This window comes from Ictalurus furcatus, chromosome 2 (assembly GCF_023375685.1).
Source record: "Ictalurus furcatus strain D&B chromosome 2, Billie_1.0, whole genome shotgun sequence".
Classification (NCBI taxonomy): domain Eukaryota; kingdom Metazoa; phylum Chordata; class Actinopteri; order Siluriformes; family Ictaluridae; genus Ictalurus; species Ictalurus furcatus.
The window spans coordinates 26,127,585-26,154,997 of NC_071256.1; the positions used below are offsets into that span (position 1 = coordinate 26,127,585).

The 27,413-nt window shown below is 41.1% G+C and overlaps 2 protein-coding genes across 14 annotated transcripts; one reads left to right on the forward strand and one right to left on the reverse strand.

Annotated features, from left to right (window-relative positions):
* Positions 1–66: 66 nt before the first annotated feature.
* Positions 67–5,608, reverse strand: rln3a (relaxin 3a). 5 transcript variants are annotated; one of them, XM_053611407.1, is made up of 4 exons: positions 2,665–3,206; positions 1,925–1,967; positions 1,156–1,477; positions 67–592 (listed from the first exon to the last, which is right to left on the reverse strand). In XM_053611407.1, the coding sequence occupies exons 3-4, from the start codon at positions 1,316–1,318 to the stop codon at positions 297–299; spliced, it is 459 nt and encodes a 152-aa protein (XP_053467382.1). In that variant the 5' UTR covers positions 1,319–1,477; positions 1,925–1,967; positions 2,665–3,206; the 3' UTR covers positions 67–296. The 5 variants fall into 5 exon arrangements, with proteins under 5 accessions (XP_053467382.1, XP_053467399.1, XP_053467367.1 ...); XM_053611424.1 differs by lacking the exons at positions 1,925–1,967; positions 2,665–3,206 and adding an exon at positions 5,599–5,608 and having other exon boundaries at positions 1,156–1,336; XM_053611392.1 differs by lacking the exon at positions 1,925–1,967 and having other exon boundaries at positions 1,156–1,336.
* Positions 3,841–27,413, forward strand: rfx1a (regulatory factor X, 1a (influences HLA class II expression)). 9 transcript variants are annotated; one of them, XM_053611302.1, is made up of 19 exons: positions 3,841–3,989; positions 5,638–5,974; positions 6,235–6,344; positions 8,401–8,496; positions 9,240–9,328; positions 11,377–11,800; positions 11,894–11,965; positions 12,668–12,867; positions 12,968–13,087; positions 14,750–14,880; positions 16,968–17,086; positions 17,275–17,384; positions 17,663–17,814; positions 19,021–19,118; positions 19,375–19,524; positions 21,833–22,041; positions 23,322–23,475; positions 23,633–23,678; positions 24,718–27,413. In XM_053611302.1, the coding sequence occupies exons 2-19, from the start codon at positions 5,659–5,661 to the stop codon at positions 24,870–24,872; spliced, it is 2,751 nt and encodes a 916-aa protein (XP_053467277.1). In that variant the 5' UTR covers positions 3,841–3,989; positions 5,638–5,658; the 3' UTR covers positions 24,873–27,413. The 9 variants fall into 9 exon arrangements, 8 of the variants coding, with proteins under 8 accessions (XP_053467277.1, XP_053467295.1, XP_053467304.1 ...); XM_053611320.1 differs by lacking the exon at positions 12,968–13,087; XM_053611329.1 differs by lacking the exon at positions 11,894–11,965 and having other exon boundaries at positions 11,377–11,749.

The window sequence follows — 27,413 nt, forward strand, 5'->3', positions numbered from 1 at the left end:
AAATATTATCTCAATGCACAGAAACATGCTCACTTAGCTCTAGAAAATTATTCAACATGGTCTGTATTCAGGACTTAACTTTATTTAATAAAAATAATCAAATACAACTGAATATGATTTGTAACGTGTTTGGTGGCAAGCATAAACTCGCTGTTAAACTGATACAGATAAACATTTTGTGGGGAAAAATGCTAAATCTTGGGTTCATCAAGCTAAGGTCAAAGACAGGAAGGAAAGGACGCTCAAGCGCGCACACACACACACACACACGAACACAAGTGCTAGAGCGACTGGTCTCAGCAGAGGGAGCTGATCTCGCTCTTGCTGCAGCCCCATTTGCAGCAGGCGTTGGACAGTCCTACTACCACATCCCGGCCTTTCCTGCTGGAGGTGCGCAGGGCTTCCAGTACTTCATCTGAGATGATGGAGCGGGCAGGACGACTGAACTCAGAGGCCTCCTGCCCTCCTCGCACCATATCAAAAGAGATGGGCTCAGTGTCATGCTGGAGGGAGAACTTTGGGTGAGAGGGCAACACCAAGCCTTCTGCAGCATCTCTGATGCCTGAGCCAAACGGGTCAACACTCAGGTCATCTGTAGACAAAGCATGGGTTAGGATCAACATGGGTTTATGCTCATTTCACCACAATTCTGAAGGACTTCACCAGTTATACTAGTTTTACTCTTTGTTTAGATGTTTATAATTCATATACAATATTCAAGTGTTGGGAGTGATCAAATCACTTCCAATCAAGCACAGTTCATTGATTTCCCAGCTTAAAGATTCCTGGTTTAGTAGATGTGTTAGAGTGGTGAAATTGACTAACTTTTGCTGGACCTCGGCCTGTTTATATAACATGACTAATAAGAGAAGTTAGTTTGGATACAAGCAGATGCACGTGTGCGAGCACTTGTACTTTGTACTTATGCATAGTTGTTCAGAACGAAAGAGGATGTAACCCTAGTTTAAGCAAAATGTCTCAGGAAAAATAGAACTGGTATATCGAAGACATTCCTTAGTGAAAAATTCATGAAAGAGGATGTGATCTCGCCATGCCCAATATGCTAACTACAGCTGAGAACTGAATTTAGTTCTCTGACTAGTAATATTATACATGCAGATGCACATATAGTAAAGTGTTGGGCTGTTATCTTACCTGTGCTTGTGATGGAGCGTCTCCAGCGTGAGCCTCCGCAAGTGAAGATGACTGCGCGGATAAATTCACGACCACACAGTTTCACCCCATATGAGGGTCCATCATACGCCCTCACTCCAGCCAGTAGCAGACACACAGCCAGCACCACGGCTTTCCACATCATGAAATAGTTGGAGAAAAACTAGAAGATGTTAGAACTGATGAAGGTTGGCAATAAGGCTCTCGTCTTCTAATGTCGGCAGTTGTAGCTCTGTCTGGTTCGAAGAGATTTTTGATTGTCCTAAATCCCAGATCTCCCTTATAAAGGAGTGTGACAGATACACTAGCATACACACACACACACACACGCGCAGTGTTTGTCACACAGACCCACCTGACTGGAGAGTCATAGATAACCCAATGATACAAAACCAGAGACCTTTCCATAGACAAAGCAGTGACCTGAAAAGGCATAATTATCTAGCACCCCAAATGAAAAACAAGAGAATCTGTTGCAACCGATTAAGAAGGACATTTATGTACGTAAGCACATTTGGCATTTGTTTTCTATGTGTATAACATTGTCTGTGGCTTTTTACCTCACTTGCTCCCCAACACACTTAAAACTGACACATCAAATTTACTATTTGATGGTAGTGGAATAGGTTTCATTATTAACAACCAAATTAGAATACAATGAACAGACATTAGTGTCTTTAAATAATAATGCCAATATCAATACGATTCTTTATTCTATGTAACAACACTGTTTTGAAAGAAACATGCTTACTAAATTAAACTGCATATATATGGCTGAATTTGCATTCTGGCCCCTAACATCATGGGGAAAGATTATGTGAAAAGACAAATACTAACATAGTAATACCAGTTACATATGTAGTTACATAAAATAATGTAAGTTTTGAAAAGCAACACACACACACACACACACACACACACACACACACACACACACACACACACATACACACACATACACACACACACATTTTGGAAGACATTTTGCTAAAAAGTGTTAATTACCCCTGTGTAATCTAATTAGCCTACCAAGAATGATTTCAGGCAAAGTTACTTTGAAAAAAAAAATATTGATTTCCCTGAATGACATATATGCATTTTAAGACGTTGGATAATAATAGCTTTAAAACCATGTCAGGGTGCAGTAGCAAATTAAAAAACACCTTTATTTAATCTGTGTGTTAGAGTTTGCACCATTTTGGATTTGAATGATAAAAATGTGTCTCAAGCAGCACATAAATGTAGGAAAAATGTGTATTATACAAAATAATATCTATAGGCCTGCAATAGTAGCTACTATAGCCTACTGTATTATGACACTATACTTATGAAAGTAAATTAAGACGATAGGGTTCACTGTAATTACCAAAGAGCATATATCTCTGTGGTAATTAGGCCTACATTTTTTGAATGAGATCAGGTCAGTTTTTGTTTGAGTTAAACAACACAGTAACATAATGCTAATCATATTCTGGGCACAGTGGGTAGTACCTGCTCTTCCTTTCTCATCTTCATCATCATCTCTTTTTCTTTTTCTCTCAGTCTCATCTTGTCCCCTGCTGCTTCCCTTCCCAAAGCTGAGCTTTAATTGGTGCAAGTTATCTTTGCGTGGTATGAGCCTTGCGGCACCAAAGACTTATTATTAGGCAATTATTTTATGACTTTTAATATACACTTCAGGAAAAAAACCGAGGTCCGGACCTCGGTGACCCCAACGGTGGATGCAGCCATGTGAGTGAGAGGTGATCGTGGCTGACCATCACAGGCTGGGAGGGGACAAGGTGGAGAGCCACACAAGATTCAGAGAGCTTGACATTTTCAAAAGACGATAACGCCATTTCGTCTATCTTTTTATAAACATAGCCAAAGGTCTCCAATTTCCCAAATGACAAGGGAATAATTGAATTTGTTATTAACTGATACAATAAGCATGACATTTTCAGGGACATTCACCAAAATATTCACAACCCCACATTGTTTGCAGAGGACAGACCAGAGGACAAGGGCAGGACAAAACAATATCTGTCTTTTCAGGGCCCCCCCCCCATATATATATATATATATATATATATATATATATATATATATATATATATATATACACACACACACATACATATATGTGTGTGTGTGTTTCTATGTGTGTATATATATATATATATACAGATATATACAGATATATATATATATATATATATATATATATATATATATATATATATATATATATATATATATAATTTAGTTAGTTTTATTCTCTTGAGAAATAAATACATTTTTCTCTCAGCATTTCATTAATAGTTGTGTTGGCTTTTTGCTCATTGTATGCAATGTGTGCAAGTTGTGAAGAAGAATTCTTAATGACACGTTGTGTTTAAACATTCACGGTACAGAACGGTATAGTACAAAATGTACAATATTTTTACATTATATTCCATTTTCGCACCTTCTGCCATTTTAAATCAACAGAACGGAGACCGGCTACACGCTCGTGCGCCTTTAAGGCTGCTCACAACTATGACCGACGGTAAATTCGGACAAATACGGAGCTGTAGACAAGACTGACACTTTCTCTGAACCAATAGGTGAAACACAACTTCGGAGTCGTGTCTCCATTTGGACCAACCGGTGATGACAAAGGGGGCGGGATGTGAACGGGTGGGTAGCAACAGTTGCCCGGGTGAGGACGAAGCGCCATAGCCACGGTAGTCCTGGCGACAAGAGCCCAGCAACAAGAATCAACAACAACAGCCCGATTCATTGAAACGCTAAAAAAAAATCAAACATTGCGGTGGAAAAATCACTCGGATTAAAAGGTGAATACATTTTTTGTTGTTGTAATTTTTGCATACCAAATCACATTACGAACGAAAGGGAAACGATTACGGTTGCTTTTTTAAGCAAAAAAAAAAACAAAACAAAACAAAACCTAGACTGGATGTAATGTGTCAGTAGCCATTATTTGCACCTGCCCTGCTAAGTGCTCGGCGCAGGGCATAAGCGCAGGCTAGCGGCGATGCGAATCAACACTGCGCGCACAACGCTAAACTGCTGTCGGCCTTGTACAAGCTGCTCGTTGTTATGGCGATGCCAAACGCTACACTGATTGTACAAAATGGCGGGTTGTTAGCGAGGATACGCGAGTCTGCACATTGGGCTTAGCTAGCCAGCGCGAGATAGCAACCTCGACTCACTCTCAGTAGCTCGCGAGCGTTGCTAGGTAGCCAGCCGCTGCAAATAAACGCCGTTGGCATAGCTACACGGGACCCACTATTTCCGGCTAAAGGGAAAAATGTTACAAATATCAAATATGTGCTGTTCGTACGGAAATATAACACGGTAACGCACACGTATCGCAAATATGTGACTTCCTGTTCATTTAGTCATACTGAGGTGCAGTCCCCTTGTTAGAAACGCGTACACTGAACCAGTTTCACTTCACTTTTACATATATATATATATATATATATATATATATATATATATATATATATATATATATATATAAAATAAAAAACACCCACTTAGTGGCTTAGTGGTTAGCACCTCCAGGGTTGAGGGTTCGATTCCCGTTGCGGCTCTGTGAGTGTGCATGTTCTCCCCGTGCTGCAGGGGTGTCCTCTGGGTACTCTGGTTTCCTCCAAAGACATGCATTGTAGGCTAATTGGCATGTCCAAAGGGTCCATAGTCTGCAGTGTGTGAATGTGTATGTGATTGTGTCCTGCGATGGATTTGCACCCCGTCCAGGGTGTACCCCGCCTTGTGCCCTATACTCCCTGGGATAGGCTCCAGGTTCCCCGTGACCCTGTAGGATAAGCGGTATAGAAAATGTTGTTGTCAAGGGGTTTGCTGTCTAATCTAAAAAGTGTGTCTATGGAGACAGTGAAACTATAAACAGCAGAATAAGGAACTATCAGGCACTGGCGTTTTCCTGCGAGGCATTAAGCTTTCAGAAACGCTCTCAGTCCTTCAGTTTCTCAGCAGTGCAAGCCCAGAGCCCAAGCACAAAGAGATCATATTACTTGTAAACAGGACACCAAATCCTCTACCTGATATCCCGTTCTCCTTGGGCAGGGCTTCTATATAATGGCTGTTAGAGGAAGACCTGAGTGCAGGGATTTTCTGATACAGTGTCCGAGGCAGGAATATACTATGGACCAACTGGCACTATGCACACACACATTAACAGCAATTTAGAATAGCCAGTGGTTTTGGGAGGTGGGAGGAAACCGGAGAACCCAGAGGAAACCCGCACGAACACAGGGAGGACATCGAACTCGGGATCCTGGAGCTGCGAGGCTGTGGTTCTACCCGCTGCACCAGCGTTCCACACGTCAAGTTCTGTATCAGTCAAAATTAACCAAAACTATACAAAAACCTAATTACAAGTAGGAATCTAAAACTGTACCGAACTGAGATTCTCACTTTTGATGAATGTTTTGAGATGTTCTCTGTGATTTGTAGCGTTTCAGCCAGGCGATCTCGATGGCGACTCCAGCCTATGTTGGGGAGCTGCAGCAGACCTCCCAGCCTCCATCGGGCACTGTAACCGTAACACCAGGCCAACCTGTTGTTGTCACGACTGCGGCACCTCAGCAGTACCTCTCAGAGCTGCAAAATACCGTGACCTCTGTCTCGGCATCGGCAACCTCTGGCCAGGTCACGCCCCCTCCTGCACAAACCCCGCCCACTCAAGCCCCGCCCACACAGACTCAGTATGTCCCATCTGAGATGCAGAATTCACCCACGCAGTCCAGCAATGCCCAGAACACACCGCAGTATATCGTGGTTACGGTTACAGGTGAGGTGTAGTGCTGCCTTCTAAATCTATCCTGATATAAGCTACTTACACTGATGTACTTACTGTTGTATTACAGCTATTTTATAACAATCAGTACTGTGTGTTATAACAATGTTACACCTTTTATAATAACATAGTAATATTTGTACTTCAATTGTGGACTAGCCTTGAATGGAAGCCTGTCAACTTTCTCTCATTTTTGATGATCCAGCTTTCTGTTCTCTGCCACCTCACGCTTTTTTGTTTCTCTCTTCCTCCAGAGGGCTCCATCCATTCAAGTGACTCGGTTTCGGATTCCAGCCCTCCACCTGCAGTGGTACAGACCGGAGTTCCCACTCAGGTGGTGCAGCAGGTGCAGTCAGCCCAGCAGGTAAACGTACACACACACACACACACACACACACACACACACACACACACACACATACATACTCACACATTGTTAAAGTGAAAGAAAGCATAGGAACCACAGCTGGCTCTAGCTTTCTGTTCAATCGTTCTGTAAAAATAATTTAAACAAAATGCTTTCGTTGATCACAATGCAAAACCACAAAGTGTCTGGTCTGCGTCAGCTTCAAAAATGGACCAGTCAGCCATCACTTCTTTACAGAATGTAGCATCACTTACACACTTCTTTCACTTGGTTCCTATTCATTTATACGGAAACTACGTTCTATTATGTCCAGGATTTCTTAATTTTCTCTCAGTTAAAACAGAGCAAATGTCAGATAATCATATAGCCTGGTTTTAAAAAAACAACAACATATTTTCTGTTTTCCTTTATCTTTATTTAAATTATAGTCATTAGTGCAACTGTAGGTGTACTCACTTTATCAGAAACGCAGCACAATTGAGTCACAGGATCCCACTAGTCGACTTTCAAGTCGGCTTGCCAGTTTGGAAACGAAAGACTTTACCCTATTTAAAACATCAGTGCTTTGCCCATTACATTTCCCTATTAGTTGTTCCAAACAAAAATCTTTCAGACCTTGTGCTGGGCATCTGAAACTGTATTTAAAACAATATATATTTCACTCTTAGTCTTAGTTTCATAGAACCTTTTATTTCCATTAACCTTTTCCTGTTTCTGGGGTTTTATATACACATATCAATTCACCATTCCCCCCAGCAGGTCACAATGGGGGAGAAAAAGGGGCCTAAAGATTACAGTTTCAGAATTGCACACTTAAGATGATTCTTAGGATTGTCAAGTATCAGAATGAACTATTAGACAACCACAAAACCAATGATTATATCAACCTATTAGAGAAGCTCTGTAAGAATAGTAAAGTTGTTGCACAAAAATAATTCCACTTGCCAAATCATTTGACGTTAAAGAATGATTTAGTAAGACTGTACAACTCTTCCATGTGTTTAATATAAAATGTTCCTCATTACATGTGCTCGTTTATTTTATATATACTACGTTTTTTTATTTTTTTTATTGAGAGTGAGAATAATTATAGAGTTGACTGTATTATAACGGTCAGTGTATCTGCTATGTGCGTTGTCATAGAAACACCCGATTTACAGAGTCCAAGATGATGAACAGCGCTGATAGAATCTCAGAGTCATTATCCTCTAATTAATGTGATTTAGACACAATAATGAACAAACTGATATTTGGATGGAAATATGTACACACACACACACACACACACGTGCGCAATGGACCTCATTTATGAATATTTTAGTGTATTGTTTTTGCGGGCCAAACTGAATTAAGATTTCTTTCAGCCTCACGAAAGCTGTTTTTCTTTGTACTCATGCATGTGTTGATCAATGCCTAATTGAGTGCGTTTGTGGCAGAGCTGATTTACATTTAGTCCATAAAAGGCAAAAAACCCCCCAAAACCTTACAAAGAGCCAGAATGACAAATTAGCAGCAAAACACAAAAGAGCGCTAAATCTTCCAGTAACGCAGCTCAGCCACTGCAATGTGTCGGCTAGCGTAAACACAAACTTGTGCTGATGGAATGGCTAGTCTTATTCGTCTTAATTTATAGATTTAACATAACAATAATGATGTGTGTAATTGAAATAAATTAATTACAAGTGTCTATTTAAACTTGATAGTCCATGTATAAAGGTGCAGTAACTCATTCCAATTATATGATTTGAAGCCTATCAATTAGTGAGTCTTCTTATATGTAAATTTACACAAACTCAGAAGCTATGGATGTCTTTCCAATCTAAATGGATATTCATGAATACCACATTTCTTGTGTAAAAAAAAAGGCTCCTGTGAACAGTTTCTAAAGAGTTTATATGCAAACGGTAGTATCCAGCTTGATAAATGGGCCGTTACATTGTTCACATTGACTCTGTGGCTGTGATGCTTTATGACAATACTGTTACACAGCACAGCCCAGTGAAGGCTTGTTTGTTTCTCAAGAGAGCTCAGTTTCTCTGTATTTTGCCCGCAGAGGTCTGTGGTCCAAGCCACATCTCAGCCTACCAAGACTGAACAGGGCACACAAATGAGCGTCACCAGCCTACAGCCTGTACACTTGACTCAGGAGGTGATCTCTCTCTCACTCACGAGCACATGATTAATTAAGAAAATATTCATAATTCTACAACCTACATGCTTACAGACTGCATCATTTTTATTAGTAACACGTGACCCCTTACAGTAGGTGTCTAAACTGGTCTCTGAGTCCTTCCAGAGTCCTCATAGACAGCAAATTATGGGGACGGATATGCAGAGAGAGGAATGGCAGAGAGAGATAGATGAGTGGAAGGAGAACAGGGCAGAAGTAGCAGTGATAGAGGAAAGGCACATAGGAATATACGTGAACGCTCAGTCTCACTCAGCCAGCAGCAGAGCAGACTGCATGCTGGAATGCACCACACCGTTCCCCATCTTAGCCCTGAACCTGCCTGTGGCTTTGGCCTCATGTTCCTGTCCTTGCTCTTGACTGGGAGCCAGAGCAGCTGCTCTATGCTGATGTCCGCACAGCCACCGCTGCACACTCCTACATGTTTGAGGTGGCCTCTGACCATAGAGTAGGTGATTTTAACAGGAAGAGATGCAAAGCGTGTAGTCTTCTGAACCTTGTATATGTGTTACTCATTGTTAAAAAGTTTGAGTCCCAAGGTAAGAATGTTCTCATAAGTTGAGGATTTTGAAAATGCTTAGAAAGAGGAAGAAAAGCAGCAAAGAAGGAAGTGAGAATGCTCTTATTTTGGCCAGGATTTTCTAATGTCAGTGTGTGTGTTTTTTTGTGTCCGTTTGTGTGTGTGTGTGCATGTGTGTGTGCAGCAGCTGCAGCAAGTACCCGTGCAGCACGTCTACACTAACCAGGTGCAGTATGTAGAGGGAGGAGACACAAGCTACACTACCAGCACCATGTAAGTTTAAAGGCTGAGTGTACACTTGCTTTCTTTTGAATTGTCACCATATCAAAGACAAAAAAATTCAAGATAGAAAAATAAAAAAATGGAAAAACATGGCAATACAAAACATATTTCTAGGTCATATTGCTACCAAGTATCTTCAAGTCTATTACATCCAGACATTTAATGGTCTCTGTTTTTCTGTACATTCTATAGGGTTTCCCAAAAGTTTCCGTACATAGGGGAAATGAACACTTTTTAGCAAAATGTAACTTTATTTACAAACATCCTCTGCATGATTTGTGTCTCCCATCTTTGGCTCCGAGTTTGGCAACAGTGTTATGTGTGATGTGTTTGCCATGCTTCCTGTTAAAGTCCATCCCAACCTTGTGACAGCTTCGCGATTCAGCCATGATAATCATTTCAATACGTCCTTTTTTTTGTCAAAGGCATTCTTAAAGGCTGTCTGAAAACAGCCCTGACCTGCTGACTCAAGGCATGGGCTCCACAAGACCTCTGAAGGTGTGCTGTGGTATCTGGCACCCAGATGTTAGTAGCAGATCCTTTAAGGTCTGTAAAATGCAAGGTGGGCCGCCATGGAACGGACTTGTTTGTCCAGCACATCCCACAGATGCTCGATCGGATTGAGATCTGGGGAATTTGGCGGCCAAGTCAATACCTTGAACTCTTTGTCATGTTCCTCAACAATGTCCTTCCTGAACAATTTTTGCAGTTTGGCAGGGCACAATATCTTGCTGGAAGTGGCCACTGCCTTTAGGGAATACCGTTGCCATGAAGGGTGTACTTGGTCTGCAATAATGTTTAGTTAGGTGATACGTGTCAAAGTAACATCCACGTGAATGCCAAGACCCAGGGTTTCTCAGTGAAACATCGCCCAGAGCATCATATTGCCTCTGCCGGCTTGCCTTCTTCCCATAGTGCATGCTGGTGCCATCTCTTCCCCAGGTAAGCAACGCACACCTACCCGCCGTTCACATTATGTAAAAGAAAACGTGATTCATCAGACCAGGCCAACTTCTTCCATTGCTGCATGGTCCAGTTCTAATGCTCATTCTATTGCCCATTGTAGGTGCTTTTGGTGGTGGACAGGGGTCAGCATGGGCACTCTGACCAGTCTGCGACTACGTAGGCCCATAAACAGCAAGCTGAGATGCACTGTGTGTTCTATCATAACCAGCATTTCATTTTTCTGCAATTTGTACTACAGTAGCTCTTCTGTGGGATTGGCCCAGACAGGTTAGCCTTCGTTCCCCACATGCATCATTGAGCCTTGGGCGCCCATGACCCTGTCGCCGGTTCACTGTTTGTCCTTCCTTGGATCACATTTGGTAGGTACTAACCACTGCATACCGAGAACACCCCACAAGACCTGCTGTTTTGGAGATGCTCTGACACAATCGTCTAGCCATCACAATTTGGTCATTGTCAAAGTCGCTCAGATCCTTACACTTGCACATTTTTCCTGCTTCCAGCACATCAACTTCGAGAACTGACTGTTCGCTTGCTGCCTGATACTGTATCTCCCACCCCTTGACAGGAATCACTGTAACAAGATAGTCAATGTTATCCACTTCAGCTGTCAGTGGTTATAATGTTATTGCTGGTGTATATAATATAAACCAAGTATGACATTTTGCTAAAAAGTGTTCATTTCCCCTATTTATGGAGACTTTTGGGACACCTCATAGTTTGTTAACATTGTTACACTGCCCCCAACTGGACATGCTCATGTTACATGTGATTATATTACGAAGATGTGGAAGTAGTAATCAGACATTAAAAGGCAACTCATGAGGCATACGTATTTTCAGGGCGTGGGGTCAGTTGCACAGAGGGGCCAAGGCTTAGTGTTTTGTTTACAGTTGTAATTTTGCCTCTCATCCAGTAGGAGACCCTATCACAAACTGCTTCTTTTATGTGGTTCAAGTGAAGGTAGCTTGAATGAGCTATATAGGGCAGTTTATTTTACATATTGCAGATTTTGAAAAAAAACAAAAAACATTGTTGATAATAATTCTTGTTTTTTTTTTTATTCTTCTTAGACGTTCCGGCAGTTTTGTGTACACTGACAGTCCCTTGTACACTCAGACCAGTGGTGCTCAGTATTATGAAAGCACCAGTGTCAGTGTCTCCGCCTCCCAGGCTGCCTCTCCTGTGAATACAGGCTTTGTGACGGGGACGGGGCAAATTGTGACCAGTGCCACACCTGGCACAGGGGGTGGAGCCACAGCAGTAATCGCAGTGTCAGGGTCGGCCGCTAATGGCTCCGGGGACGGAGGAGGCGGGGCCAACGGGAGCAGTGGCAGCTACGTGATCCAGGGAGGCTACATGCTCAGCAGCGGCGGAGGCACCAGCAGCAGCAGCAGTGGAAACGGCCAGAGTTACTCACAAAATGCTCGCGTCTCCCCGGCCACCGTGAGTATTAGCGAGGGAGAGGAGAATAGCGTGCCGTCTGCAGACAAAAAGGTATGACCGCGGAAAAAATTCACAAAGGAGAAGAGCAGAGCCTGACCGCTCGACTACACCTGTCACTCACTCCGCCACCTTCACCCTTTCCAGTATCAGAACGATGATGTGCTCATCGTTCCCTTTCACGCATCAGAGAGCACAGTCAAAGAGCAGAGGGAGTCAGTAAGTCGCCGCTGAACCTCTGCCATTAGGTGCAATAGAATATAAAATTTACTGCAGTTATCAAACCTGTTAAGTTTATCATGGAGAAACAGTCTCTGAATACATCAAATATTCATTAATTCAAATGTATTCTACCACAGCACTAGCACAGATTTCCTTCTTTCACTGTGCTGTCATGTTCATCGAATTCAAATATAGAATTTAATCATAACTTCATCACGTTTCATATCATAATTTGCATGAGAGAAGAGAATCACCTTTGATATTCATATTCACTCAGAAGGCCTTCAAACTCGGCTGTTAGGAGAACCACACAAAGCCACAGGCATCCCATTGGTTACATGTTGTTGCATACCCATATTGTATGCGACGGCACGCTGAAAGATATGACTGATAAGCATGTGTGTGTGTGTGTGTGTACATGATGTCATGTAACAGTATTGGTGTATATAGACAGCACGGGATGGTGCTATTGTATGAAGTAAGGTTGTAATGTGCATATATATTCATATATGATCACTTGGGTTTCACATGTCATGTCATTCTGACATATCTCTGTTAGCATGTGTCTGCATGAGTGGGAAAGTGCATGCGAACGTGTCACTATGTGTGTCCTGTCCTTGTCTGTGTGTGTGCGTCAGGTCAACCCTGGGCTCTCTGTCTGAGTGTGCGTGTGGCTGTGTGTGTGTCTCATCCTTGCAGCTGTCCTCTGGCCCTCAGGTGCAGTGGTTGTTGGATAATTATGAGACGGCGGAGGGTGTGAGCCTACCGCGCTCTACTCTCTACTGCCACTACCTGCTGCACTGCCAGGAGCAGAAGCTGGAGCCCGTCAATGCCGCCTCATTCGGAAAGCTCATCCGCTCCGTCTTCATGGGCCTGAGGACGAGGCGTCTGGGTACCCGGTAAAAAGAAAAACATAGACGATACATAAACAGCCAATACTCACACCCCCCATCCATAGACATGTACGCACAGGCAGACACATATCTGCTTTGTTTTTAGAGGGAACTCAAAATATCACTACTATGGGCTGAGGATTAAAGCTAGCTCCTCTCTGCTCCGGCTAATGGAGGACCAACAACACCTGGCAATGAGGCAGCAGCCCTTCTCCCAAAAACAGAGGTAATCTATCCTCAATTCTCTATTTTCTCCATTTTCTATTCGCTACGTTGTCCATGAGAAAATACGGGTCTTGGATGCTGCCAGCTTTGGTTTCTGGTGTAATATATCAGACTCAGAGTTAAGATCCATGTGCAGACGCTCTTCAAATCCAAACGTACAAAAAACAAACTTCCTTTCACAATTCAGATCAAAGCTGGTAACCATTCAGTAATTAAAGTACAGGAAAACACAGTGCAAACAGGGTAGCCAAAGAATACGGCAAAAATGCTGGCAAAGGTTTAAACAATCAGCATAAACAATGAGCAGAACAAGACTCAGCAACTGTAATATTTGGTAAGACTTCACAATGAATTAATGTTCTTTGCATATTTAGAGTCGGAAGTGAACCAGAAGTGTAGCGGAAGAGTTCTGAGAATAAGAGGAATGATGACTAGTTATGTCTTATGTTAGTTTTGTGATATAATGCTGCTGATTGCTGCTAATTTGAAACAGGCTTTTTGCCAAATATAGTGGAATGGATTTTGCACCCAAGCAGCCAAACCATGCCCCTGCTTGGATTATCCAATAAATAAATATACAGGCATAAAAGCCGGCAGATTTCAATCAGAGACCTTAAAGCACTTCAGGAGGCTATATATATATATCTAATATATATATATTAGAGATGTACCGATGTATAAAGGCTATTTTTTTTTACCTCTATCGGCTATCGGCCGATAGTTTAAAAACATCTGATGATCAGGGCCGATTATAAACTGTCAATCAAAAGAGGGCTGGAAAACACATCGATTTCGTGCTGTGTGTAAAGATGATGTCTCTTGTGTGGAATGATGACAAAACTGCAGTTTGTAAGCTCTGTAATCTCTGCACTCCTAAAATGTAACACTGGAAGTGAGCAGCAGCGAAATGGGAAACGGGAGTTTCGGCATCGACTCTTAACACCCTCCTGATAAATTAAGAAATCTTACTTTAATCTTCAGAATTTAGTTCATGTGTTAATGTTAATTAGAGTAATGTGTTTTCTGTTTATGAGACCAGTTACTGTGAAACAACTTCTTGAAATGGAGAGAATGAAGTTTTTATTTGCATTTCTTTCAGAATTGTGGAATTTATTATTATTCATTTAAAAGAAGGCATAAAAGGCAGAACTATCGGTTATCGTTATCGGCTGATATCACTCTGAATAATCGGTTATCGGTATCGGCTGAGAAATTTAGCATCGGTGCATCTCTAATATATATATTTATGTTATAGAAATGTAAATATATCTGACTTATGGTCCAAACTGTATCTGTTAATCATAACCCCTCCCAGTACATTACCACAGGCTCATGCTCTGTATCTGCTAAAACTGGTGCCTTTTGAGGAAATTAAACATGCCAACTCACTGATTTTATGCAGCAGCCACGATTTGCATAAAACAAATGGAAATTAGTAAAAATACAGGAAATAGGTATAATGAGATAACAGAGAGAGAGAGACAACAAGCAGAACTTGGAAGCGTAAATGCATGTGGGAAAAAACCTTATCACAATACAGGCATGATACTCGACTAAAAAGATGGTGTGTGAATAGGGTCTCAGTCACAGCTGGTGTACGGTTGTCTTACGGTTGTTTTATATTAATTATCAGTCAGTTACCCCTAATGTCATATCCCTTTAGGTTGAAGCCAGTACAGAAGATGGAAGGAATGACCAATGGGATGTCGTCAGGCACGGGACAACAGCAGCAGCAACAGACTTCAGGGCTTTCTGACATCAGTGCCCAGGTGCAGCAGTACCAACAGTTCCTGGGTAAGAACACACCTAGATTCTGTTTAGACCGGCCATCATTAATGAACAGGTTTACAAAATAATACAAAATAGTCTAGTTCTAAAAAATCGGATAATTTGATCAAAGGGATTACATACAATTGCGTGTGCACACTGTAAGTCAGTCAATAAATAATTCGATTTTTTGATATTATAAAACACAAGTATGTCCCTCTAACCTAACTGCAAACCTAATGAAAAACGTTGTGATTGTAACCTTTCTGATGCATTTTTAGAAAAGAAATTTTGCAGGTGTAGAGTTAAATGACGTCTATAATGTTTAGTATTTCAGGAGCAGCTCTTCTCTATGTGGATACAGTATCTCACAAAAGAGAGTACACCCCTCACATTTTTGTAAATATTTGATTATATCTTTTCATGTGACAACACTGAAGAAATGACACTTTGCTACAATGTAAAGTAGTGAGTGTACAGCTTGTGTAACAGTGTAAATTTGCTGTCCCCTCAAAATAACTCAACACACAGCCATTAATGTCTAAACCGCTGGCAACAAAAGTGAGTACACCCCTAAGTGAAAATGTCCAAATTAGGCCCAAAGTGTCAATATTTTTTGTGGCCACCATTATTTTCCAGCACTGCCTTAACCCTCTTGGGCATGGAGTTCACCAGAGCTTCACAGGTTGCCACTGGAGTCCTCTTCCGCTCCTCCATGACGACATCACGGAGCTGGTGGATGTTAGAGACCTTGTGCTCCTCCACCTTCCGTTTGAGGATGCCCCACAGATGCTCAATAGGGTTTATGTCTGGAGACATGCTTGGGCAGTCCATCACCTTCACCCTCAGCTTCTTTAGCAAGGCAGTGGTCGTCTTGGAGGTGTGTTTGGGGTCGTTATCATGCTGGAATACTGCCCTGTGGCCCAGTCTCCGAAGGGAGGGGATCATGATCTGCTTCAGTATGTCACAGTACATGTTGGCATTCATGGTTCCCTCAATGAACTGTAGCTCCCCAGTGCCGGCAGCACTCATGCAGCCCCAGACCATGACACTCCCACCACCATGCTTGACACTGAGCACATGCAGTCAACTTCTTTGGTTGACCATGGCGAGGCCTGTTCTGAGTGGAACCTGTCCCGTTAAACCGCTGTATGGTCTTGGCCACCGTGCTGCAGATCAGTGTCAGGGTCTTGGCAATCTTCTTATAGCCTAGGCCATCTTCATGTAGAGCAACAATTCTTTTTTTGAGATCCTCAGAGAGTTCTTTGCCATGAGGTGCCATGTTGAACTTCCAGTGACCAGTATGAGGGAGTGTGAGAGCGATGACACCAAATTTAACACACCTGTTCCCCATTCACACCTGAGACCTTGTAACACTAACAAGTCACATGACACCAGGGAGGGAAAATGGCTATTTGGGCCCAATTTGGACATTTTCACTTAGGGGTGTACTCACTTTTGTTGCCAGCGGTTTAGACATTAATGGCTGTGTGTTGAGTTATTTTGAGGGGACAGCAAATTTTCACTGTTACACAAGCTGTACAATCACTACTTTACATTGTAGCAAAGTGTCATTTCTTCAGTGTTGTCACATGAAAAGTTATAATCAAATATTTACAAAAATGTGAGGGGTGTACTCTCTTTTGTGAGATACTGTATGTGTGTGCACGGGCACAGATGGAAGAAGACCAAAGATATCAGATGATATGATAATGATATACTGTGCATGTTCTGAATAAGCCGATTATTGGCTTTAACCCAATTAGCAGTATTAGTAAATTAGTGTTATTCGTATACAGTAGTATGCCTTTTGCCACTTAATAGTTTTTACCACTTAAATTTACTACACAATAATCTGGTAGCTATCAAATAATCAGCTCATAATTGGATCATTAATATGCATGTATACGCACTCAGTTACCGTTTGGAAAAGCCCAATCGAATGTTGAAGACTTTGTACCAGTGCAAAGCCATGCAAATGTGAAAGAGCGAAACATTAGTAAAGAATGCAGGAAATAATATGTAACAGTGTGGAATTTAAGCACACGTGTTAAGGGCAAAACAGAAATGAACTCAGTTTTTCCGATTGATTTCCCGTGTTCCTGTATGTGCAGATGCGTCCCGTGCTCTCCCAGAGTTCCCTGAAATTGACTTGCAGGGCAAGCCTTTGCCAGAGGGCATTGAACTGGAACACATTAAGAGCTTTCAGCTACTCTACAGAGAGCACTGCGAGGTAACCCAGCAATCTGTCTGTCTCCAGTCTGCATCTGTATCTGAACGAGACACAGACGAAACCATTTATAGCCAAGTCTTTATATAACAAATTTGATTGTTATTTTTTGATTGTATTTGAAATATAAGCAGATCAGACTGTGGATGTTGTGTGGATGTTGACGTGGGCTGCTTTCTGCGTTCGCTCAGGCCATCCTGGACGTCATGGTGAACCTGCAGTTCACACTGGTGGAGACACTGTGGAAAACGTTCTGGAGGTTTAGCGAGAGTCAGGCAGGAGACACGGCCACGCTGGCTGTGTGAGTATGACACACACTGATGCATCGTGTCATGTTTTAAAGCAAAAGTAAAACATGTAGGCTGTGTAATCCTGGGACTGTAAATCACGTGGCTGAAATGTACACACGTTTACTGGGCAGTTATCAGTCTACAAACACATTGGGGTTTTGTAGATTAACAAAGCTACACAATCCAGATGCTCAAAGAGAGAATGTGTAGAAGAGGACTATCACATATGGCTTTGGGTGGAAACTGGTAAAAGCAGGTTACTCTTTTTTAATTAATTTATTTATTTTAGTCATGATGAGTCAGAGAAGCGGCTACCCAAATCATGCCTGGTGCTGCTGTGCAAGTATGAGCCGGCACTGCGTTGGAGCCGTGACTGCGACAATACGCTGTACCAGGGCCTGGTGGAGATCCTCATCCCAGACGTACTGAGACCCATACCCAGTGAGTCAGCCTTTAAACTCTCACTCGTCCAATATCATGCTCATTTAATTGTACTGTACTTGTACTAATAGAAATGCGTCGATACCAGATATCTGATATCTCATGATACCACGTTGCCAACTAATGAACCGATGATGCCTACACTTCTCGTGAGTCAAGGTGTAATTCACAGCACCTTGCACTGATTTTAAGCGAAACCATTTTAAGTGACCACATGACTCATGTCGGCCATCCTCGTGTTTAAACACTGTAACATCTTAAACATGAGGAGTTCACTGCTAGCAGCACATGGCAGCAACCAACATAAACAGAGCTATATAAAATCCTCCATGACGCCCCTGATCGCTGTTGAAGTAGTTTACTCATTTTGCTGTCAGTATCAGAATTAGTATGAACCAAAAAAACCCAAAACAAAATGGTACATGTACTCATTGTCTGAAAAAACAATATGAATGCATTACACTGTCATATCACAAGTATAGTCCAACCTTTTATTATATCAGCTTCTGTAACATCTGTCAATGGATTTAAATGTCAATGGATAAGACATAATTAAACTTTATATTCATGAGTAGCACCAATACTATATTTTGAATACCAATTGGATTCCAAAGGTACCAAAATCCTGGCCAAGTACAAGAACAGTGCGATTTTGAAAACTGGAGTTTATATGTTCAGTGATTTCATCTCTATGTACAGCGTCTTTAATGTGCTATTACAATGGACCACAAAGAGCAATAAGAGAAAGTCTCACTTGTAGTTTTATCCAATTTTCAATCACAAGAGCAATGCAGTAAAATGAACAAGCTTTCTGTGAGAGTCTGTAGTTTCCATGCTTGATCGAGTTCCCTGGGATAGACTCCAGACTCCCCCTGCGACCCTGTGTGGGATGAACTGTATTGAAAATGGATGGATGGATGGTTTTCTGTTGTTTCCTTACTACAGGGAAATTGGCTCATTGGCTGCAGTTCTCACACGTACCCTACAGATGTAATACATTACAAAACAAAAATAAAAATGTTTTGTTTAAATACTTTTTGTTTAACTGAAAAAAAAACAACCAAAACCCAACCTTTGTATTGACCTACAGCCAACAACTCATAAACACTTTCCTCAAGGTTTTGTGAGAGCGAACCGAACAAAACCATTAACTAAATCCACTTCTCATTAATAACGGTTTTAACATAGCGCATCTTCTCTGTTCAGGTGCCTTAACTCAAGCCATCCGGAACTTTGCCAAGAGTCTGGAGAGCTGGCTGACTAACGCCATGATGAACATTCCCGAGGAGATGGTCCGCATCAAAGTGAGACGACTGTATACTTACAAACAGAATCAATCCTGTAGAATCGCTAGCTGACCTTTACAGAAACTTCACATGGCATATGGGTTTACAGTGTACACCTTAAATGAGGCTTAAACCGATGAGAACCCAAAGACTGAAGGGAAAGTATTTTTGACGATGGCTGCTTTTCCTCTTCTCTGAGCTCCAACAGAAAGATGTTGACATTCTGGTTTGATTATTGTTCACCGTGTTGATGAGTTCTTCTCTGGGTTTGTAGGTGACATGTGCAAATGCATTTGCGCAGACGCTGCGCAGGTACACCTCTTTGAACCACCTGGCCCAGGCTGCCCGTGCTGTGCTGCAGAACACTGCGCAGATCAACCAGATGCTCAGCGACCTCAACCGAGTCGACTTTGCAAACGTGCAGGTCTGTGTGTGGGGTCTCACATGTCCCTGTGAAGGAGAGACTATAGAGTGCACAGTGGGCTGTGGATGCAACTTGCAACAGTGGGTTCCGTGGGCCATTTGAAACTTGGTGTGGGACTGACAGTGTGTAAGAAGCAGCATATTTTCCATTTACTGTATGTGTATGTACTGACTAACCTGGAAAATATGGAAATGTTGAAAATGCTTTAGATAAAAGTATGCGTATTTTGTTGATAAGTGAGGAATAAAACACGACAGGGAGTGGAAGTGGTATAAGACGATTAAAACACTTGGCATATGCTGTTATAGGAAGATAATCAAATGGGTAGTGTGATGCTGTTAATGCTGTTTCCTCCCTGAAATTGATTATTTCCCAATAGAGTGCTGCAAGGATGACGTATTTTTGTAGGCCAACCCGGAAGTTAGCATCACCCTGGTTCCCTTGGCAAAAAACCAATAGGAATTTTCCATAGGCTTTTGGATTATTGCAGAAAATAAGCTCATGACCAACATAAGTATATGATTCTTGCAACATAGGTATATGATTCTTCTTTGTTATAGATAATCTTCACAAATGAACACAACTTTTATGAATTTTGAAGTCTAAATACAATCGCCAGAGGCTACACCATGATCGCATGAGTTCAACATCACCACCACCAAGCTTCTGACAACTCTTTCAAACTTTATTTTAAAAAAGCATGTACCCTGATAAGGATCCATCGTGCTCTTGTTGTGGATGAATCTGCCCCCCACCTTTTTTGGGAATGTGTCCATATGGCATTATTTTGTTTGTTTATACATACATCTCTTTTGGATAGTTTTGTGGTATAAAGAGGTTTTATTTATAGCACTACAATTTGAACCTAAACAACAACACTACAATTGGAAAATACAATAAATTGATAAATCTCCAAGTTAGAAAATTTGAGTTGGAATAGTTTGCAAGTGCGCGAGTATAAACACAACGAGGTCCCTACAACCTCTGGGGTATTACGTTTTTAAATCTGTTCATCTACCATACAAGTCCCTGAGCATGTTGGTAATATAGAAATGATAATATAAGGGTAAGGATGAGTGCATTAATATGAACCTTGTAGCCAGTACTGCTTCGTTAGTTTTGCTGTCATTTAAAAGGAAATGAATCAACAACTTTTGACCAATCAGAATTGAGCAGTCAATAGCTCTGTGCTATAAAGGAATATAATGTTGTAAAATGAGTTGAGCAGCACATTGCCCGCACTCACACAGCTTGCCTCCAATTGTGTTTTTTATCTATAGTTATGAACATAATTTTCATAACATAGTTTTCACAGTGATGTGTGGGAAAGTGAAAACAGCAGTGACTTGTGAAGGCAACTTCATCAGAGTAGCTGCGTTTACATGGACAACAATAATCCATTCTTAACCCGATTAAGACCATACTTTGATTAAGAAACTACCATGTAAACAGCAATTTTTCACTTACCCTAATCTAATTAAGGTCATATTCGAATTAAGCTCTAATCGAATTAAGACAGGTGGAGTACTCCTATTTTAGTCACATTATGGACGTGTATTACAGACATGTAAACACCTTAATCACATTATGAACGTTGTGTGAGAATTTTCACCGCATTTTGCGACAGGACATGATCACACACGGCAGTTCTCAACATTTTATGGCGAACAAGAGAGTTCGGCTGCGTCCCAAACCGCATGCTTGCTTACTATATGCCTGTAGTGGGGAAAAATACATGTATCTCAGCTACTATATAGAGGGTAAGTAGGTGGCTTGGGACACAGCCCACGGCTTCAAGCAGTTGTCTATTAGCACGTATAGCATGACATAATTAACTGCACTTAAAGCATTCGTAAAAAAATTAAATAAAAACACCCAAAACTGTATATGGTACCATAATGAAGACGAACTGTATGTTGATACGTGAAATTCTGGAGGGACATCGGATGGCGTGGCGCGGTGACGTAATGACGCAGACTGTTAATCTAATTATGTTCTATAACATGTAAAACGGGAACATGACAGGCGTATTCTAAAAGCGACTCATGTAAACACCTTAATCACATTATTATCTTACTCAGTGTAAGGTCAATAATTACATTACTGCTGTCCATGTAAAGGTAGTCAGTGATAAAACCATGAAACTTTTTATGCACTAAAGCCATGGTGTGTGTGGTTCCATGAGTGTTACCTGAGATGCTCTTTTACCATAGGTGTCATTTCCGAACATTACAGAAACACACCACCTCACACACACACACACACCCACACACACACACACATCCTGTTGCTCTCTTTCTTTCTGTAGGAGCAGGCCTCTTGGGTATGTAGGTGTGAAGACCGTGTGGTGCAACGGTTAGAACAGGACTTTAAGCTCACCCTGCAGCAGCAGAACTCACTGGAGCAGTGGGCTGCTTGGCTGGATGGCGTTGTCTCCCAAGTCCTAAAGCCCTACCAGGCCAGTCCGGCCTTCCCCAAAGCTGCTAAACTCTTCCTGCTCAGATGGAGCTTCTACAGGTGAGCCATCCTTCAGTTTCCAGGAAGGAGTTTAGTGTGTCTCTTGTAGGTGTGTTCAAAACTTTCGTTTTACATTTTCATTTAACATTTTATCATGATAATCAAGATAAACTGACCTAAATGTTCAAAGTAAAATCATTCTGTGTTTTTTTTTTTGGCCTAATTTCCATCATGACTCAGTTTTTGTGCTTTCGTGCTTTTGAGATGGTTGCATCTCATATATGGTGATTTTAGTAAGCTGCTGGCTCAGCACGATCTATCAGAACACCTACAGTGCTCTTTGTCTTGAGCTGTAGTTGAGGGCTGGAGCAGCATTCTTCCAAAAGATATACCCTCTATTGGTGTTTTTATGATGCTTGTGGATGTGTATTGGGGAATCCAGGACCCTTTCCAGAGTAAAATTTTTCCAAGAAGCTTGTTACGATCATAGCACAGATTTAATTTGAACAATTTTAAGAACTATGTGTAACTACGTATCTTCATATTACTTTTTATTAGCTTTATTGTTAGCTTTTTTTCATAATAGTTTTTTTTTTCATTCCTGAACTTTCCACACATTCAGATGTATTAATTGAATTTGCACTTACTGGTATTATTAAAAATATGGTTAAAGTTAATAATTATACTTTATACTTCTGATTTTTAGATTACCTTTCAGTTTAATTAATGAATCAATTAGTCTTACAACTATGTTAAATAATAACCATAATAACCTTGATATTAGGTGATGGTAGATCTCCACCACTGATATGATTTTTAAAAAAAGGCAATACAGTCAAGGATCCATCTTCAGGATATACCTTCTTGACCGCCCTATTTTGAGAACCATGGTTCTAAGGGCTCAAGTGCACCCAAACCATGCCAGTATATTGTCTCTGATATCATTTCTTCCTTGATTAGTAACCTGTCTCTATGTAGTTATGAGAGTAAAGAATGGATGATGACAGTTTATTGGTCCTGGCAGTTTAAGGGGTTAAACTACAAGTGTGTCCCAAAAGTCTCCATACATATGGGACTATGTATCTAGCACCACGTTGGTCAGTGGATGTTTGTGGATGTCTACTTCTTGGTTGGTCCGCAACACTTCCAATATAACAATAACAATAAAAACAAAGACATTTTGTTAAAATGTGTTAATTTCCCCTATGTATGGAGATTTTTGGTACACCCTGAATTACAGTAATATTTTAAAATCACTATAATAATAATATTGTACTTGTTGAATATCATGATAAAACATATTTCTCTCTCTCTCACTGTCTCTCTCTCTCTCTCGGCAGCTCTATGGTAATCAGAGATCTGACACTGCGCAGTGCAGCCAGTTTTGGTTCCTTTCATCTCATCCGCCTGCTATATGATGAGTACATGTATTACCTAATAGAGCACAGAGTGGCCCAGGCCAAAGGGGAGACCCCTATCGCGGTCATGGGAGAGGTATACACGCACACACATCCATGTGTCATCATGCACAATATGAGAAAGTGTCATCATGTTTACTGTAAAGGAAAAATGTCAAGTGTTACAAAAGGTTATCACAGTTTGGTTTTGAGAGTGATTGTTTTTTTGTTTTTTTTTTGGTTCTTCTTGTTAGTTTGCCAGCCTTGGTCGCAGTCTTAACACACTGGATCCTGATAAAGGTAATCTGCCTGACAGACACACACACACATAGACACACACAGAATACAGAATACGAATCTTTTAAATGTAAAAGTTGTAAATCTTAGTTAGGTTAGCACGTTTGCATGTTCTCCCCGGGGGTTTCCTCCACAGTCCAAAGACATGCATGGTAGGCTGATTGGCATGTCCAAAGTGTCTGTAGTGTATGAATGGGCGTGTGAGTGTGTATGTGTTTGTGTGCCCTGCGATGGACTGGCACCCTGTCCAGGGTGTACCCCGCCTTGTGCCCGATGCTCCCTGGGATAGGCTCCAGGTTTCCCATGTGACCCTGAAGGAAGGATAAGCGGTATAGAAGATGGATGGATGGATGGATGGATAAAAAAGAGATAAAAATTAAACTAAGCTAAATTATAACTAACTGTGTGTGTGTGTATATATATATATATATATATATACATATATATATATATATATATATATAGAGAGAGAGAGAGAGAGAGAGGGAGAGAGAGAGAGTAATTGAATTCAATACAATTGAATTGTAATGCAAACTATTCTGAACAATAATTTTACACCTTAATTTCTCCCTTAATGTGTATTGTTTTCCCCCCACATAACCATCTTCTCTGAGACAGCAGAGAAGTAAGAGTGGAACGATTTCATATAATATTTCTCCGCTATGAATAATTTTCTGTAGAATGATCAGCTTTTGTGTGCAGAAGACATATCTGACCTTATACTCCAACACTTTCTTTAAAGTCTTGTTAGGAAGCTGATTCATTCGTGTCCTCTCTTCAACAAACTTACTTACGTAAACTGTAAGAAGTGGCTTTTAGGAACTCAGCATTTGTTCTTATCAGCTTTTAGAAGTTTAGCTGCAGTTAAGAATCTACAGTTTCAATCTTGTAACGTTGGAGTAAAGCTGAAATCCTACACACACACACACACACACACACACACACACACACACACACACACACAGACAGACAGACACACACTTACCAGCTCCTTCTCTGTCACATCTGTATTAGTAACCATTCCTTCGTGTGTGTTTGTCAGAAGAGGAGGATGAGGAGGAAGAGGAGAGTGATGATGAGTGTCAGGAATTGGCTCTGCCCGCTGACGGAGCTGCTCTCGGCGACGAATCTTTGGAGCCACCTGTTAAGCTCGCCCGAACCGACCAGAGAGTGCTCTTTAGCAGCACAGAGAACTGAGAAACACACATTCCACCACACACACACACACACACACACACACACACACACACACATTTGTTATATACACATAGTAAAAAAACATGCTGCAGTTCACATAACTCTATTGACATATACTTACTCACACACACACACACACATACACACACACACACACTCATTTAAAGAAATACTTAATGTTTTTTAAACCAATCTCTATCAAATAAATCTGTAGCTTATGTTTGATTACCACAGTCCTTGGCACATTTCCTTGTACTGAGAAAAGAAGAGAGATCCTCTTTACTTGAAACTCGCTTATAATGGAAGTCTCAGGGCAGAAAAAAAATTTAATGAATTTGTATACGCATTTATTAATTGCCCCATAAACTACCCTTCGACCTCCAATATAAGTGACTTTGTGTTCTTAAAGTTGTTTAAGTTCTTTTATCAAGGGGCACGGTGGCTTAGTGGTTAGCATGTTTGCACCTCTGCATCTCTGCGGTTGGGGGTTTGATTCCCACCTCCGCCCTGTGTGCGTGGAGTTTGCATGTTCTCCCCGTACTTCGGAATTTCCTCCGGGTACTCTGGTTTCCTCCCCTAGTCCAAAGACATGCACTGTAGGTTGATTGGCATCTCTAAAATTGTCTGTAGTGTGTGCCCTGCGATGGGCTGGAACCCTGTATAGGGTGTCCCTCACCTTGTGTCCCTGGGATAGGCTCCAGGCTCCCCCTGACCCTGTGTAGGATAAGCGCTACAGAAAATGGATGGATGTTCTTTTATCAGTACAGCATTACATGCCAAAATGACTCTCTGTGGAATCAAATGTATGCTACTGATGTGTAGATATCCGACTGAAAAACTCTGGAGGGTTCCTCCTGGAGTGCGACACAATCGCTGGCACGATTTTAATGTCACAGGGGCGTGATACAGAGATGTATTAGAATCTGGACTGATAGTAAACAAACACACTTCAATCTGAAAACATGTGTCAGTCAGTCCAAACACAGTGGAGACGATTTTTTTTTCTTCGCGCCTCCATGCTGGCACTGCGTCTGCCCCACAGAGCTGTGTCAAAGAGAACAACAAAAGCATGAACAATGAGACACTGGAAATTAGTTTGCGGATGGACTGCAGTCAGAACCATGTGAGCTTCTGTCTATCAAACTCCTGCAGCCCGTGAGGGTGAAAATGGGTGGAAGTAGGTGCCAGCAGAATGACTGTAAACACGTGCGTGTGTGTGTGTGTGCGTGCTGTGTATTTCCTGCGGCAGCCCCGCTGTGTGTCGTCTGTGTGTTTGTGGGTGGACTGGGGCCTTCCTGCCGTGCTGATTTGAGTGAACGTGGTGCTTTTCTGTGCGAGTGTGCGTGCGCACGCGTGTGGGTGTGTGTGTATATACGTGTGTATGTTCTTAAGAAATGATAATAGTTGTTTTTGTTGGTGGATATTTTCATGCATCCATTCTCATTTTTTTTTGGTCATTCTCGTTGCCTTTATTGTACACTACCGTGTGTTACATACCCAGTTAAGATTCAGTTTAAAACCTAAAGAGAGTTCACATTCATTTTAATTCTCTTCAGTCCCTTTCTATGAATCCTGCCTTACGTTTTCTTTCCTTTCCTTTTCAAAAAAAAAAAGTTTTTAATTTAAATTTTACACTTGTCTTTTTGCACTTTTTTTGTTGTTTGGTTTTGGTGTACCATTCCAGACTTGGTATAGGATTGATAGTATCTGTGTTGTCTAACTAGAGTCACAAAGTGAAGCCCTTCTCTGTGTTAGACTGGTGATTTGCACTGTTTTGTGCACAGTTAATGGTATATTAGTATGTGTATTCAACCCACTCCTTTTTTTTCCTTTTAACAAAACTGCCTACACACTGTTTTACTCAGAGAAAGGGTGTGACAACATCTATTCAATGCAAAGTGGGCAGGCAGTGATGAATAGAGAAGTGCTGTGCTGTTTTAGAAAAGCATTGCTCTTTTCCTCCTAATGCCTCGATTTTACTTCCTGAGATTTCCTCCTAACTCTCAGTAACTCATTTAAAACTTTTTTCGATTCTGTCCTTGCGGTGTAATGAAAACTGCTTCACGATAAATTCGAATTGGTCCCTCATTCTTTGTGGGATCTTACAATCCATCACCTCCAGATCTCAGTTTTCTTCAGCTACATGTTCAGCATTATTTATTAGACTGTATATTTTGCGAGATACCGAAGCAACATTGGCTGCACTCGTGTTTACTTTATCCTGATAAACACAAACCAGCATGTACTTTTCTTTCCCTCACAAACTTCTGATACAAAGATAAAAAGACATATCACAAGATGTTCTGAAGAGCCTTTCAGTACTATAGCCATTTTCATAAACTGCAAGAATTTTCCCTTTTAAGGTCATTTCAGTTTATTTAAAAAAAAAAAAGGAAAAAAAGAAGATTAAAAAAAAAAGAGTGACAGTGTTTTATTAATCTTCTAAACTATGAGGATGATTGTGCCTTTGGAGTAATCAAATGGAATTCAAATGTTTTTAATTTAAGATATGAATAAATTAAGAATTTCTAAAACCGTGAA

Coding starts and splice junctions, on each gene's coding strand:
- rln3a (XM_053611392.1), bottom strand. CDS start 2,721: ATGAGACTGAGAGAAAAAGAAAAAGAGATGATGATGAAGATGAGAAAG. Junction 1,337..2,664: donor AGATGAGAAAGGAAGAGCAG/GTACTACCCACT, acceptor AACATCTTCTAG/TTTTTCTCCAACTATTTCAT. Junction 593..1,155: donor ACGCTCCATCACAAGCACAG/GTAAGATAACAG, acceptor CTTTGTCTACAG/ATGACCTGAGTGTTGACCCG.
- rfx1a (XM_053611302.1), top strand. CDS start 5,659: ATGGCGACTCCAGCCTATGTTGGGGAGCTGCAGCAGACCTCCCAGCCT. Junction 11,966..12,667: donor TCAAAGAGCAGAGGGAGTCA/GTAAGTCGCCGC, acceptor TCATCCTTGCAG/CTGTCCTCTGGCCCTCAGGT. Junction 19,525..21,832: donor TCGACTTTGCAAACGTGCAG/GTCTGTGTGTGG, acceptor TTCTTTCTGTAG/GAGCAGGCCTCTTGGGTATG.